At 46.5% G+C, this 13,475-nt stretch overlaps 2 protein-coding genes across 2 annotated transcripts; both read left to right on the top strand.

The window, feature by feature from the left end:
- Positions 1–154: 154 nt before the first annotated feature.
- On the top strand, positions 155–682 carry VTN49DRAFT_3999 (uncharacterized protein; the record flags this gene model as incomplete). Its single annotated transcript, XM_069411895.1, has 1 exon — positions 155–682. The coding sequence occupies one exon, from the start codon at positions 155–157 to the stop codon at positions 680–682; it is 528 nt and encodes a 175-aa protein (XP_069272623.1).
- A 5,447-nt stretch (positions 683–6,129) lies between these two features.
- VTN49DRAFT_3998 (uncharacterized protein) lies at positions 6,130–6,488 on the top strand (the record flags this gene model as incomplete). Its single annotated transcript, XM_069411894.1, has 2 exons — positions 6,130–6,150; positions 6,267–6,488. The coding sequence occupies 2 exons, from the start codon at positions 6,130–6,132 to the stop codon at positions 6,486–6,488; spliced, it is 243 nt and encodes an 80-aa protein (XP_069272622.1).
- Between the last annotated feature and the right edge of the window lie 6,987 nt (positions 6,489–13,475).

Genomic DNA, 13,475 nt, shown 5'->3' with positions numbered 1-13,475 from the left:
ATTCGGTAACATTACCATTCTTTTACCATTTTTTGATATCTTGAAAGGCACCTATGTAGTTTAGGAAACGGTCCGAGACGAGCACGACCAAGTGATTCCCCCCACGAAGAAGCAAAAAGACATGTTCGAGCGGATTCAAAGCTGCTAACGAGGGATGGCGAAGCCAAGGAATGTGGTCTTGGACGTGTCGTCGAAGCCTCGGACTGGTACCTTGAGTTCGGCAGGGCGGTCAATGCTTTGGGGTACGACATCTGGCATGAGTCACGGAAGGGCCACCTCGAGAATGATATGGAGAACGATACGCTCGACTACCGAAGGTCTATGGTTCTGTCTCCAACTGAGGAAAGCTGGACAGACAAACAAACCGCGGCCGGTCGTGAGGGGCACATTCCCGGCATTCGACGGAATTGAGAAAACCGATGATGAGGCGTGTGTAGAAGAAATGACAAAGAAGAGAAAGCGCTCTTCGACGCCTCTAAACCCAGAACAAGAAGCTACGAACGGGGATGCTTTGCGTGTGGTGGAATCGGCCACAGGTTCGCGACTATCACTATATATTCTCGGAAAGGCTATGAGCGATTCTGTGTTTGACGAGGAACTGCGACAAGAGGTCGCAGCGGAGGTCGAGCTCCTGAAACGCCGCAAGAAGAAAGGGGAAAGGAGGGAACTCAATATTGACTAGCCGTCCCCCGGCAGAGGGGCAGGCACTGCGTTTAGAACCACCATCCTGACTTTTGATCAAGTCTCCGCTGAAAGACTCCGCAATTCTGTACTCAGGTGTCACAATGTTTATTTTCCAATGACGGAACGCGCTTTGTCAATTCCGAGAAGCTTCAAGAGGGGACCATGCCATTGCTGAAGATAGTCTCTTGCCTATCGGAGGATACGGCGACTTGTACGTCACAGTCAAGAATCTGGTCGGCAAGACAAGAGACCAATGAGGCTGCCTGGTGTGGTGTACTGCCGAGAATGCCGACCAACTTGGTATCTGTGGTCCGGATTGCCTTGTGAAGGAATCCACTAGGATACCAGATCCCGACAACTCGCCCATTTTTGGCCTTTCAGGACCGTCTGTCCTGACTTGACATTATCGAACGCGGGGAATGCGTCCTTGGCAATCGACTGAGGCCTCTCTTCTAGCTCTTCCTTCATCACTTGTCTGCGGAAGGCGTTTGCAATCTCCGATATTCGAGGGTATTGTTCTCAATTTTCTTTTCGAAAAACAGCCTCGTGAACCTCAACACTTCCTGGTATGACCCATGGCCTGACTGCCTTTCCAAAGTCATACCACCATTCCGTGGCATCTGCGACCCTTGCGCGACCAGTCCTTGGCCTTGGCTTATGGCTTGCTCCCATCTTTGGATCCACATGGGCACAATCTTTGGGCTTCTTTGTTAGATGGATGGCCTGGAGATATTCCTCTCGAGCTTGATCCTTCTCCATGCCCTGCGAAGCCCCAACTGTATCCAAGTTTGCGTAGCAGTTGTGGATCTTACCTCTCAGGTTTGCACGTCGGAGGTTATCTTCCTGACCCATTGCTCGAAGCTAGACTACCGCATGCTGCTGTTGGTCGTTTGTTTGCAGCCCGTCCACGCAAAATAGTCGCTTCTCCACCTCCTGAATCCCTCCCGTAGGAGATCGGCGGCTGATTTTGGCATGGGATCACTTCTCGAATTATCATGAGTGGCTGCTTCGTAGTTTTCGGTGGGAAAATTCGGGCTCTTCCTCGAATTGCCCGTACTTCGGGTTTTCTGGGGTCGACGAGCCGCCAGAATCCCCTTGTCAATGGCATAAGGGTGACGAATGCGTCGCCCATCAGTCTCCGGGACCAGTTAAAAAGACTTTCATCTTTCAGAAGCCGCCAGTATTGCATTTCAGTGTGGAGAACTGTGCGGGAACCCCACAATTACAAGCCTACCAGCGTCGTGACTGTTGAATATGATTGTGACGGAACAATGAACAAGTGAGAATGTCTGTCTCATCCTGAAGTCATATCCTGTAGCGATTCTCTTCAGCTTGTATCCGTACATCCGATATTCCGACTCAAGCATTGCTCTCCATGTCCTGCCTCTGGTTAGATGCATTACATTCTCCGAGGTGTTCACAATACAATCAAACAAGAACTGTCTGGATCCGTACGGTCAAGTCGTAGGTTATGTGCCGTAGAAGAGGGATATTTAATGTTCGTCAGCTCGCCAGACTCGTAACTATGGGAATTACACAGCAATAAGGAATACGCTAGTGGCTCTCCACTGTCGAAATATGAAAGCAAGAGTTGTGAATTACGTCTCAATCGATGTGCGTGTACTTCGTTACATAGTCGCATAATCATCATTATCAGACTATCCATGCAGCGCTGATTAACAAATAATGTTGAATACTGCTGTGCTTGTACAAAACCTCTGGAATTGTCTGTATGCCGAGGTTATGTACCAAAAGCCCTCAAAACATTAGAGCTCTCCTCAGCGGTGCATCGGCATATGGGATCCAGTGATGATACCATAATAAAAATAACTTGTCGCAATATATATATAGCTTGGTAGAATCAGCCGAGTGATGAGATTAGCTTCTCAATGTGCATATGATGATGGCTGTACTCGTACAGTCTTTGATCATGCTGCACTCGGAGTGGCCCGCTTCGCGGCGGTTTGCTAGATCGTTTTGAGAGTAAGAAAGCATGAAATTCAACTTGAGCAGAAAAAGTAGTCCTTTCCATTTGGCTCTCGACCTCTGCGCAGGTCATCCGAGCCAAAGGTCATATCATCGTATGGGAAAATCTTGTATGATGCGAATCGCACTCCTTCACAGTCACGCGTGCTTTTTCATACTCGCGATCTCCGATCGTAAGTGGAACATTTGTCACACTACGTACAATGGTGTTATTGATTTGCCATTGTCATGTTCATGATTCATGTAATGTAAAGCGTTTACACGTGTAATTATGGGTCATTACCAAATTTAATTTGCCAATTCACGACGTTCTTTTCCACTGTCGAGCTCGTCCTCGTCTGTAAGGAGCAACAAGTCCAAAACAAATCAGGCTGACCACATGGTGAGTTTGCTGTTGAACACATTTGTGAATAGTAAGCAGGGGTCACTGGACGGCGAATTTAGCTAACTTGATCGTCGGGAGAGATTGTTTTCCATGGCGCAGAATCGAAGTGCAAAAAAGCCTAGGCCTCGGACAAAAAATAGGATACCAGATCTAAGTTTTAGTCAAATGCTGATTTTGACAGAGAGGTTAGCCGCGGAATAAGCGAAATCGGCGAATACACGTGTCATGAGCGGTGGCAACTCAGAAAATCCATAGGCGGCCATATTGCCTTCTCAATAACTTCGGATTCAATGATAAATTGGCCAAAATATTAGTCAATCGAAACATTTGTGTCTTACAAAGCGAAAGACAAATATAATATCCACTTTCACTTCCCCAACCTTTTTTTTGCCCACAATATCACGACAACCACAATAGCTCAGACAAAAAAAAGACGAAGCCAGTATACAGTATACAGCTGGCAATCCGAGCAATGGAAGGTAGCAAATTAAATTATGCGCGACACGCTAACGGGAAATATCTATGGTGTCTCCCATGAGAACGTCAAGCCGTTGGAAGAGCAAGCTATTGTCAAGCACGCCTGGCCCTAGATTCAAGGGTTTCCTCCCAAGTTGTTAGACGTACAAGAAATGGCAAAACCACTTCAACCGGAATAGACTAATTGCGAATACGACTATCAGCACGACTATCAGAGAGCGAAATGTGAGGATCAGGAGCTGATTCGACGATGGTTTGCATTGTCCGCAATACTATCATGGCATTGTGGATGCGGATATCTACGACGACGTCGGGTTTTCATGATGGGCGACATTTCTACTACGTTGTCACGAGCTCAGAGCGTTCCGACGACGGAAGATGCAACAGCCCGGCGATAGAAACTGGGTGGCAACCATTCTGGCCGTCAACCTTCTGGGCGGTAAATCACCCTTTCTCACTGTTGACGGAAAATGCCACCTTTCGTCGTGGTACTTCGCTATCTGAAGTACCCAAATCAGTATGACTCGCTGCTGCGCATGGTGCTGTGCGAAAACCCACAATAAGCCTCCTGACTTCGTAACAAGAGTTGTATGTAGTGTGGTAGAGAGGTAGTTGCGACTGAATAAGTGAACAAGTGGAAAGAATACAATATGACTGTTCTGTCCCTACCTCTCTCATCTGGAGGTCATGTCAAGTACAGCGATTATCCCCGTCTCACATCCGTGTATCCGAGGTTTGGCCGTGGTTCCAACAAACATTATTCTCGACGTTTTTTGTCTCAGTCGACGCATTTCATACTCCTGGGTATCCACCATGCCCCTTTCAATCTAACAGGGGCTCGGTTGATGGGAGAATTGTATCTCAGGCTACAGAGTAGAATATCATATTGGTTCCATTTCCTGTTCGTCGAATTCTTAGGACTTCTTTCTTCTTGTCCCAGCAGAATGAACGATAATTTCCAGTGGAATCTCAGAATAAGTTGACGAAATCACCCTGAGCTACCGCTTCTATTTGTTTGATTCTCTAACCTGACTATCATTTTGGTTAATTTCAGAATTGATTTCCTAGTACTTCCTAGTATTCCACCCAATAACGATGATTCATGAGAGAAAAAAGATCGGTAAAGATGAAACGGTTGGCAGGTTATTCATCTATGTCCTACTCGTACGTTTATTTTAATACCTCTCCAATTCGTCATGGTCGCCGTGGATACCGGTTCAGTTGATCAAAATTATAAGAAAAAGTACGTAGATCAATTGGAATACATTTCTAAAATTAAACCTATGCTCATGCCCTCATTTTTCCGCTCTCCTTTTCCACATGATTTTTAAACCATTTCAGCCAGTCGAATTTTCCCACAAACCGGTCATCTTGATTTGTTCGGCTTTTTCAAAAGGTCCTAACAAAACTTTCATGCGTTCGAATGTAACAGTGAGATAGATCGATGTTTTTACAAATGGTCATGGTCGTAAGGGATGTGTACAAGGCACAACTCAGTTTTGCTTTGCACATCCAAAAATTAAATTACTGACTGCGAAAAGTTTTTGTAGAGGAAATTTATTGTGTCTATCTGTTGAATTCAGATGGATACATGTTACATTGCAAGGGGTATGGTAGATACCGAGAAGCATGAACTGCGCGCCGACTGAGACAGAAGACGAGGATGTTTGAGGTGTGGGAACCACTGCCAAACCCCGGATATACGGATGAGAAACGAAGGGGATAATCGCTGTACTTAAGAAGACATGACCAGAGGAGAGTGAAAGAACAAGTTCATTATCGTGCTCATACTTCTTTGATTGTTCTTCGCTACCACTTTGCTTTCTCGTCACCTTCAGTAGGCTCGTAACTACAAAGTTTCGCACACCACGCAAAGAGCATGGACTGGGCCAGGCGACACTGCAAAGTTCTCGCCTGAAAAGTACGAGTTACTGCACATCATTCGCAACCCCAAAGCAGATACGAGAGCTGGCGTTCACCTGGGCAACACCCTGAGAACCCAATCCTCTTTACGTTCGGGTCCTAAGCCTTCACCTGGACCCTCGACTCCAATGGACGGCACACAAGAAATTCCTGCAAGATGCGCACCCCTTCAGGAGGCGGCACTAACTCGCCTGACAGGTTCCAAACATGGACTCCCCATGCTCCAAATCCAGACACGTGTACCTCCCGGTCATACACTCAGCATTTACTCCGCACACATCTGGCCCACCTCCCAAAAACACGCAAGAGATGCTCAGCTCTCTTCAAAGCGGTGCGTAACGTACAAAACCAGCGCCTCAGAGTGATCCTCGGAGCCTTCCGCGCCACTCGAATCGAGTCCCTAGTGTGCCTCTGGCAAATGTTCCGCCAATTTAACTCTTACCTCTCAGCCAGATTGGCAAGCTACCGAGCGCGAGCAGCCGCCTCTGGCATTGATTGGCTCATCGAGAGGTACTGCCGGAGATCGTGGGCACACTGGGCCGAGCGGCAAGAACCGACATTGCCTTCATAGGGTTCAATCGCCCCGCCCCCTTTGACATGGGGTGCGGGAATGGACAGGCGACCCCGACACCGCCCCCTTCAAAGAAACACCTGCACCGCCAACTCCTCACAAGATGAAGCCTGGAATCCATGATGTATGCATAGCTCCTTGAAAGTACTCCCTAGAGTCCAAGAAAATCGGTCCTCCGATTACACGCTGGACTCCACCAAGCCGAATCACCAATACTAACCTAGCTATGCACTGGCAAAGATCGGCTTGTCAGGCTTCCTGCGACCAAGGGGAAGAGACGCAACACGTATTCATTGGCCCCGATTCCAAGGGGACCGCGAGGCGCTCCGGCGCAATGGGCAGCTGGACTTCAAATGGCTTCTGACCGATCCCACAGGGGTCAAAAGGGCGACGCGCTGGTGGCTCCGGCGAAACATAGTCGACCAGTTTCGGCTAGCCAACCAGCTGATCAAGGACGGCTAGAGCCGCGCTCAAGCCACAAGAAATAGGTAAGCTGGACGGATAGCGGGCAAGGACCTCCTCCTGTTAGATTGCAAGGGGTATGGCGGATACCCAGGAGCATGAAGTACGCCGACTGAGACAGACGTCGAGGATAATGTTTGAGATGTTGGAGCTACTGCCAAACCCCGAATATACGGATGAAAGACGAAGGGGATAATCGATGTATTTAAGAAGACATGACCTCCAGATGAGAGTGAGGAGAACAAGCTCATTTGTTTATCGTGCTCATAATTGTTCTTCGCTACAACTTCGTTTTCTTCCATCTTAAGTAGGCTCGCAACGTCGAAGTTTCGCACACCTCCCAGAGTTAGGGTTTTTTTTTTTTTTTTCTACCCGGCAGGCTGCGCGAGCCCCGCTCGGATCCGTCCCTATACGGTTTTTTCCCTACATGTAGCTTGATGGACTAGATGGCCGAAAGGCTGCTTAGCGTACAATAATACAGCGCTAATTATCCGTTCCATTTTGCACCAGCTTTCCAAGTCTATCCGAATTGGGAACGAAGGAGCATACAAAAATATATGATGCTCAAGCCCATTGTGTAGATACTCCGTAGCCCCAATATGAGGCTCTATGTAATTCAGTAAAAGTTGATTACGTGCGGCTGCTGCGTTGTACTCAAGGATCGATTACGTTAATTCTCTGAGCTGTTTACTGTGAGACATTTTTGAAGCCATTTTGCATTTAGGATATGTCAGGATCGGTTTTGGCTAGGCTGGACAGCTCGTGACCATTTGATCCGTATGAGGGAAGTCCCGTTTTTACCCTCTATTATTATTATTCTGAGTACTAAAAATCATCCACCTTGCGGCTTTCAAAAAGTACTTTCAAGATGGGATTGTGCTATTCTTCAATTCCCACCGATCCAAATATGTTTTTCTCGAAATAAAATTGTTACTGACCACAATGCGTTGGTTGCTGTCGATCACATGCGAAGTGTGGAACGGAATAAAATACATAATGCTTCGTACAATTGCAGATTGTCTCTCGAGGAAACTCTGGACCTCACAAAATGGATATCCGGTTAGATCCGCATCCAGGGACAGATTTCCATGACCCATATAGTGACTCGAATTGCATTTTGGAACAAATTCCTTTGAATGCAAAGTTTACTTTGTACATCGCTTCAAACTTGGTTAGATCAGGGATGTCAAAAAGCAATTGTCAATTTTCGATATATGAATAGGGGAACCACGAGCGAAATTGAAGAGGATACAAAGAGCTTTCTCTGCGCTTTGATCAATTAACCATGTTTGGTGCGCATGTAGGCTTGACATAGGACCAGCAAATCATAATGTGACGTCACGGTGGACTCGTCGACAAGCAGCCGAAACGCGGCCAGTTTTGTAGACATGCAATCGTATTGTGATAAGCCATTTAAAATGAAACGTACTGTTTTGACGCAATACAAAGTAAATTGGAACGAGTGCTCCATTTAAAGTGCATAAAAATGTAAAATATTTGCAAGAATCTTCCGTTCTAGATATCGTTTACTTAGGGCATGTGTTGACCCTCGTTGGCCCCAAGTCCTTTGCGCTCGTTCGTCGTGGTAGTGTTAGATTGCAAGGGGTATGGTGGATACCCAGGAGCATGTACGCCGAGACAGACGTCGAGAATAATGTTTAAGCTGGAGCCACGACCAAACCCCGGATTTACGGATGAAAGACGGGCATAATCGCTGTACTTGACCTCAGATGTGTGAGAGGGGAACAAGTTCATTATCGTACTCATATTTTCTTGATTGTTCTTCGCTACAACTTCGCTTTTCATTTTTGGTAGGCTCGTAACGGCGGTTTCGCAAAGGTAGAAATCAAACTGGACTGACCTTTGGACCTTGTGTCAAATGATCCTAGATCTCGCTGTGATTAAAGATCACCTTGCTCAAAAGCACTGTCCTATTTCTCCTGGCATTCTTGGAATACGGGCGGATCTTCTTGCCAGATACTGACAACTTCACGTAGGCCCTACAACTCTCATTTCTCGGCCCAAACTACGTAAACAGAATAGAACCTGTCTTCTAAATGTAACTCGGTTATCTTTTGTAGTATGCAAGGGGAATCCAGTGCACCGTCACTTCTTTTGGTCGCTTTGACCTGGACATGTCGTACGGATGACACGCTCCTGAAAGCGCTTCCCAAAAGAAAGGACTAGACGATACTAGGACCATCAGGCTGAGGCAGAACAACGGTTAATGAAGCAAAATTGATGATGCATGGCCCAGATCTCGCGCGTCCTGAGCCGAACGGGGATTACGGTGGTAGTGATTTCGTGTTATATCGGGATGGGATCAAGGATAAATTAAGAAATAATATGAGAATCAAGCGTATTATTAAATAGAGATCATGTAAGTGTATTCGACTCTCTCTCCCTCTATGCAGTCCATTCGGGACGTCATATCTTAAAAGTGCGTGATTCTCCTCTTCGGCTTGTGTTAATCCGTGATTTAAGCGAGGTTCTGGACTTCTCAAACCTTGTTCACGTCTCCTGCCTCGGGTCGCTGCATTATCATGCTTCTAGATATTCACCGTACCACTTTACAAACAAACAATATCGGATAAGCTGTATGATGGCACAGAGTATTATTATTTACGCTAAGCAGCCTTCGCCATCATGGCTCAGAGTAATAGATTGCCTTGGGAATAACAAGTTCCATAAATCCGCACTCCAAGCTCCGGCGAAACTACGCAGTTACGAGCCTACTGAAGGTGAAAGAAAAGAAATTGAGGAAAAATAGTCAATGAAGTATGAGCGAAATGACGAGCTAGCTTGTTTTTTCTGTCTGTTCTCTCTTTTGTGCGGAAGTTGTCTTAAAAATAAGCGATTCTCTCCTTCAGCACTATATCCATTCATCATCCATCGGTTCGTCGAGGTTCGGAATTTCTCAAACCTAATTCTCCACGTCCTCTTCCTCGGGTCAGTCATAACCATGGTACTGGTAATCTACCATGCCTCTGAGAATCTAACACGTGCCCAAAATAAGGAGCCGTGATCGTAGGCTGGCGAGGTAGAAAAATAAATGCTCCTCTAGAAGCTTGAGCTAGGCCTATGATTTACGTCCAGTTGGACGCAGTCGGTCGTAGGTAGACGTGGCAGGCGTTATCCAGTTCAGTCTTTTAGAAGGGCTCAGATTGGAGGCTCCCATTGTAAGCCCTGAATTCCATCAATCTCCTGCGCATTCTTGTCCTCGTACAACTTCCCTTTGAAGACCCTGAAAGTGCTGGAAACTGGGTGTTGAAGGGATGGATCCCGCATCGAGTACTTGCAGCTCGGGGGGTTGGGATCCTTGGGCGGATGTGAATAGAGCTCAGGATAAATTCCACGGTCTTCAAACGCTCTGCGTGTCGTTCGTTTTTTTGAATGTGACCTGTCGGCCTTATCTGATAAAGGTGGGATGACAGATCAGCAGAGACATTCGATACCAAGAAACTCATTCGACACCGACGCCTTGCCGAGGCCGTTCGGGTTTGCAGTAAGGACAAGCTGAACTTTCCCTTCAGCCCATTTCGTCGAGATTAGTCCGGGAAATTCCGGCCATAATTTCAGTTCCTCAACTTCGAACTCTCCCAATTAGTTTCTGCTTCACAAGCTTTCAGGTTGCTTTGCAGTCTAAGAACCGATGAACCGACATCCTAATTGCGTGAGAAGACGGCTCCTTTGGGTTCTCTGATAAGTACAGCATTTCTTTCAAAATCCGGTCAACGCAGGCTCTTATCCCTGCTGGTGTATGGGAACACGTGTGGAAACCCACAATTACAGGCATACTAAACTTCGCAAGAAGGGTTGGATTGGTGTCGTAAAGTGGTAGTTGTGAATGAAAAAGTAGACCAGTGGAAAGATCCAATATCTGTTCCATTCTCTCATCTGGAGGTTATATCTTAGTAAGTGATTATCCCTTCGTCTTGCATCGTAAATCCGAGATTTGGCCGTGGCTCCAACTTCTCAAACATTATTCTCGACGTCTTCTGAGTCTCCGCATTTCATGCTCCTGGGTATCCAATACCCCTTGCAATCTAACAGAACATTGCGTCTTCCTGCAGCTTCGAAAACAATCTATTAGGGATCCAGTTTTGCTGGCCGACATTCGACGCAGTCGCTAAAATCGAACGAGCAACGAACTCTCGCAGCAATGCGAAGATACTAAGCTTTGCCGAGGCTTCTCTCACTTTGGCTTCGGCTTCGTGAGGTCAGTCTCTTCGGCGTTGTGATGAATGACGCGAAAACGAGTCATGAGTGGGTTTTGTCAGTAGAAACTGCACGGCTTTTTTCGAAAAACCACATTCGATACGTATTCTTGCCGGCTGCCGGACTTGATGCAGTCGCGTACCTCTGCATCACGAAAGCAAAGGCGAATCTTTCGGCTCGTTGATTCCTCGATAGATCTGGTCAGGGAAGAAAAACTAGAGTTGCCTGCAAGCTTTCTGCAAGCTTTCCCCATAGTCAAATTTGTATGGCCAACTTCTCGTAAAGTTTTCAGAATCGGATGAAATTTCAGTGAGATCCTAAGGATTCGGATATAATTCATTCTAATACAACTTCAGTTGATGGTTGTCATAAAGCAGTGGAAAATGGCTGGCGAGATGTGACCCCCTACCACCCTCAACACTAGACCTTTGTAATAACCAAATCTGATTGAATCAACGAACCAACACCGTCGCGTGGCCGTGGCCGCCATTTTCATCTACAGAGCAGTTATGACGCAAAATTCCGTTGGATGAGATCGTATATATTCGATAAATTCCGCAAAGGCCGATCTTTTGCAGGTCCCAAGACCTTGCTTCGATAGTTTGGACACATATGTTGGCATAAGCCACCTGCCACTGCGCGATGATACAAAGGCGCAAAATAGATCTGGTCATGACATAGTTATAGCATGCCGTTCTGTATAATATCTGCTGAATTGCAAGGTATCGCTGGATACCTGACATGGTAATACTCCGACCCGAAAAGTGGGATTTCTAGTGTTTTTTTTATTTGTTCCTGTTTATCGCATGAAATTTGAACTGATATCACTACGGAAAAGCAGCCGGATTTTAAGGACTACTGGACTAGAAATGTGATCTTACAATTAGATATCTACTTAGGTGGTTTCCTCTTTTTGTTATGCTACTTAGCACTTCACAGCTCCCTTGTAATGTTCTCAAAAACTATGGGACAGGATAAGCAGCAAAGCATTTAGGGTTCCATTTAGTCTAGGAAAGTATGAGATCGCTGCTTTCCTAAACGATATTTCGCCATGGGGTATCCGCGGCTCCACACGCCCGACATCGGGATTGCCCGCCACCTTTTAACAACTTTCTGGCATAACCATCAAACTGTTGTACTGAAATTATATCTGATCATTGATCTTGTCTGAGAACGCAGAGATTTCGTCCGATTCTGAAAACTTCGAGAGGTTGGGCTTTAATATTCGACAGTCGGCAAGCTTGCGAGCAACCCTTCGTTTTTCCCACAACTAACCTACATTGGATTGGGGTCGAAATAAAATAGATTGTCTACATTTTCAGCACCCTTCTCTTTCCCGCTGGTCGAATCCTTTTGTTCCATACCCAAAATGAATGGTTATGACTTTGTAGGCTTGCCATTGATAAAACGATCCATCTCTCGCCGATTTTTATTCTCTCTCCTTTGCGCAATGTAGGGATTCGCCTCTTCGGGCGTCAATGCTTTCTAGGAGCTTAAACCCTCTGTGATTTACGTCCAGTTGGACGCTGTCGTAGGCGGACGTGGCGGGCATTATCCAGTTCAAACTTCGCTGCCCTTTCGAAGGCTCAGACTGTAAACATCGTAAACTCTCTTGGAACGCCGTAGGTCGCCGTAGATAACTCCCATCAATCTGTTGCGCATTCTTGCCCTCGTATTTCAACTTCTCTATGCTCCTCCAAAGAGCCCTGACAGTCCGAAGAGGTGAAGTACTAGAAACCGAGAAGTTTCAAGGGGATGGATCATCGAATACTTGCAGCTCGGGGGTTGGGGTCCTTGCGTGGATGATTGAATCGATAGATTTTGGTCCCAGAGATAATTTCCACGGTCCGCGAACGCATTACGAATCGTTTGAATGTAAATTCACGAATTGGGATATCCCTCAGAAAGTTTGCCCTATATAACTAAACGACGGCACAACCCACTCACTATTCTCATTGTTGTTTCGTCTGTAATCTTTGCGCACCAAAGAACCGCTGCCCATCCAGTTGTAAGAGATGGGTTGTCTTCGGGACGAAACCAAATGGGATGCTGCTGTGTTGGCAAAATTCGAGAAACTCCTGTCAAATGAGACCTGTAACCATCTATGAGCAGTAATCTGGGTAAAAGCTCGGAATTTTTTTTTTCTTTGCTTTCTTTTTCGTGTGCTCATGAAAATGACGAAGCCAATCAAGCGCAATCCTGTAGTGTACCTTCGGCGACGTCGCAATCCGGTATGCCGATTCGGAACTTCCAGATTCCACCCTTCCAAATGATATTCACCAAAAGATAATGTGAGATGACGGTTCCATCGGCAGACACATTCGATACCAGTTAGCGACTCGTTCGATCCATCGACTGCGACGCCTTGTCCAGCTGGTTCCGGATTTGCAGTAACGACAAGCTGAGTTTTCCCTTCTCCCAATGCCTTTCGGGAGAATTCCGGCCATGAATTCCTTCAATTCCGCAAACTATTCGTGCAACTTCAATCTATCGGCGACAGTCTCTTCGACTGGTTTCGCTTCACAAGCTTCAGATCGCTTGGCAATCGCTGTCGGAACCGATGAACCCACATCCTACGCGTGAGGGAAGGCGGCTTTTCGGAGTCAGACAGCATTTTAAGAATCCGGTCAACACAGGCTCTAATCGCTGTCGATGTAGGGGAATTGTGAAGGCTATCACGGTATCGAATCCAATCGATCAATGTGTCTTCCTGTGGCTTCGAGAGCAATCTGTTGGTGGGTTCACAGTCAATTTTTGCTGGCTGGGCGT

Source organism: Thermomyces lanuginosus, assembly GCF_041956635.1.
Source record: "Thermomyces lanuginosus strain ATCC 200065 unplaced genomic scaffold VTN49scaffold_3, whole genome shotgun sequence".
Classification (NCBI taxonomy): domain Eukaryota; kingdom Fungi; phylum Ascomycota; class Eurotiomycetes; order Eurotiales; family Trichocomaceae; genus Thermomyces; species Thermomyces lanuginosus.
Note: the sequence above shows the minus strand (reverse complement) of the source record. Positions and strands in the feature narration are given on the sequence as shown.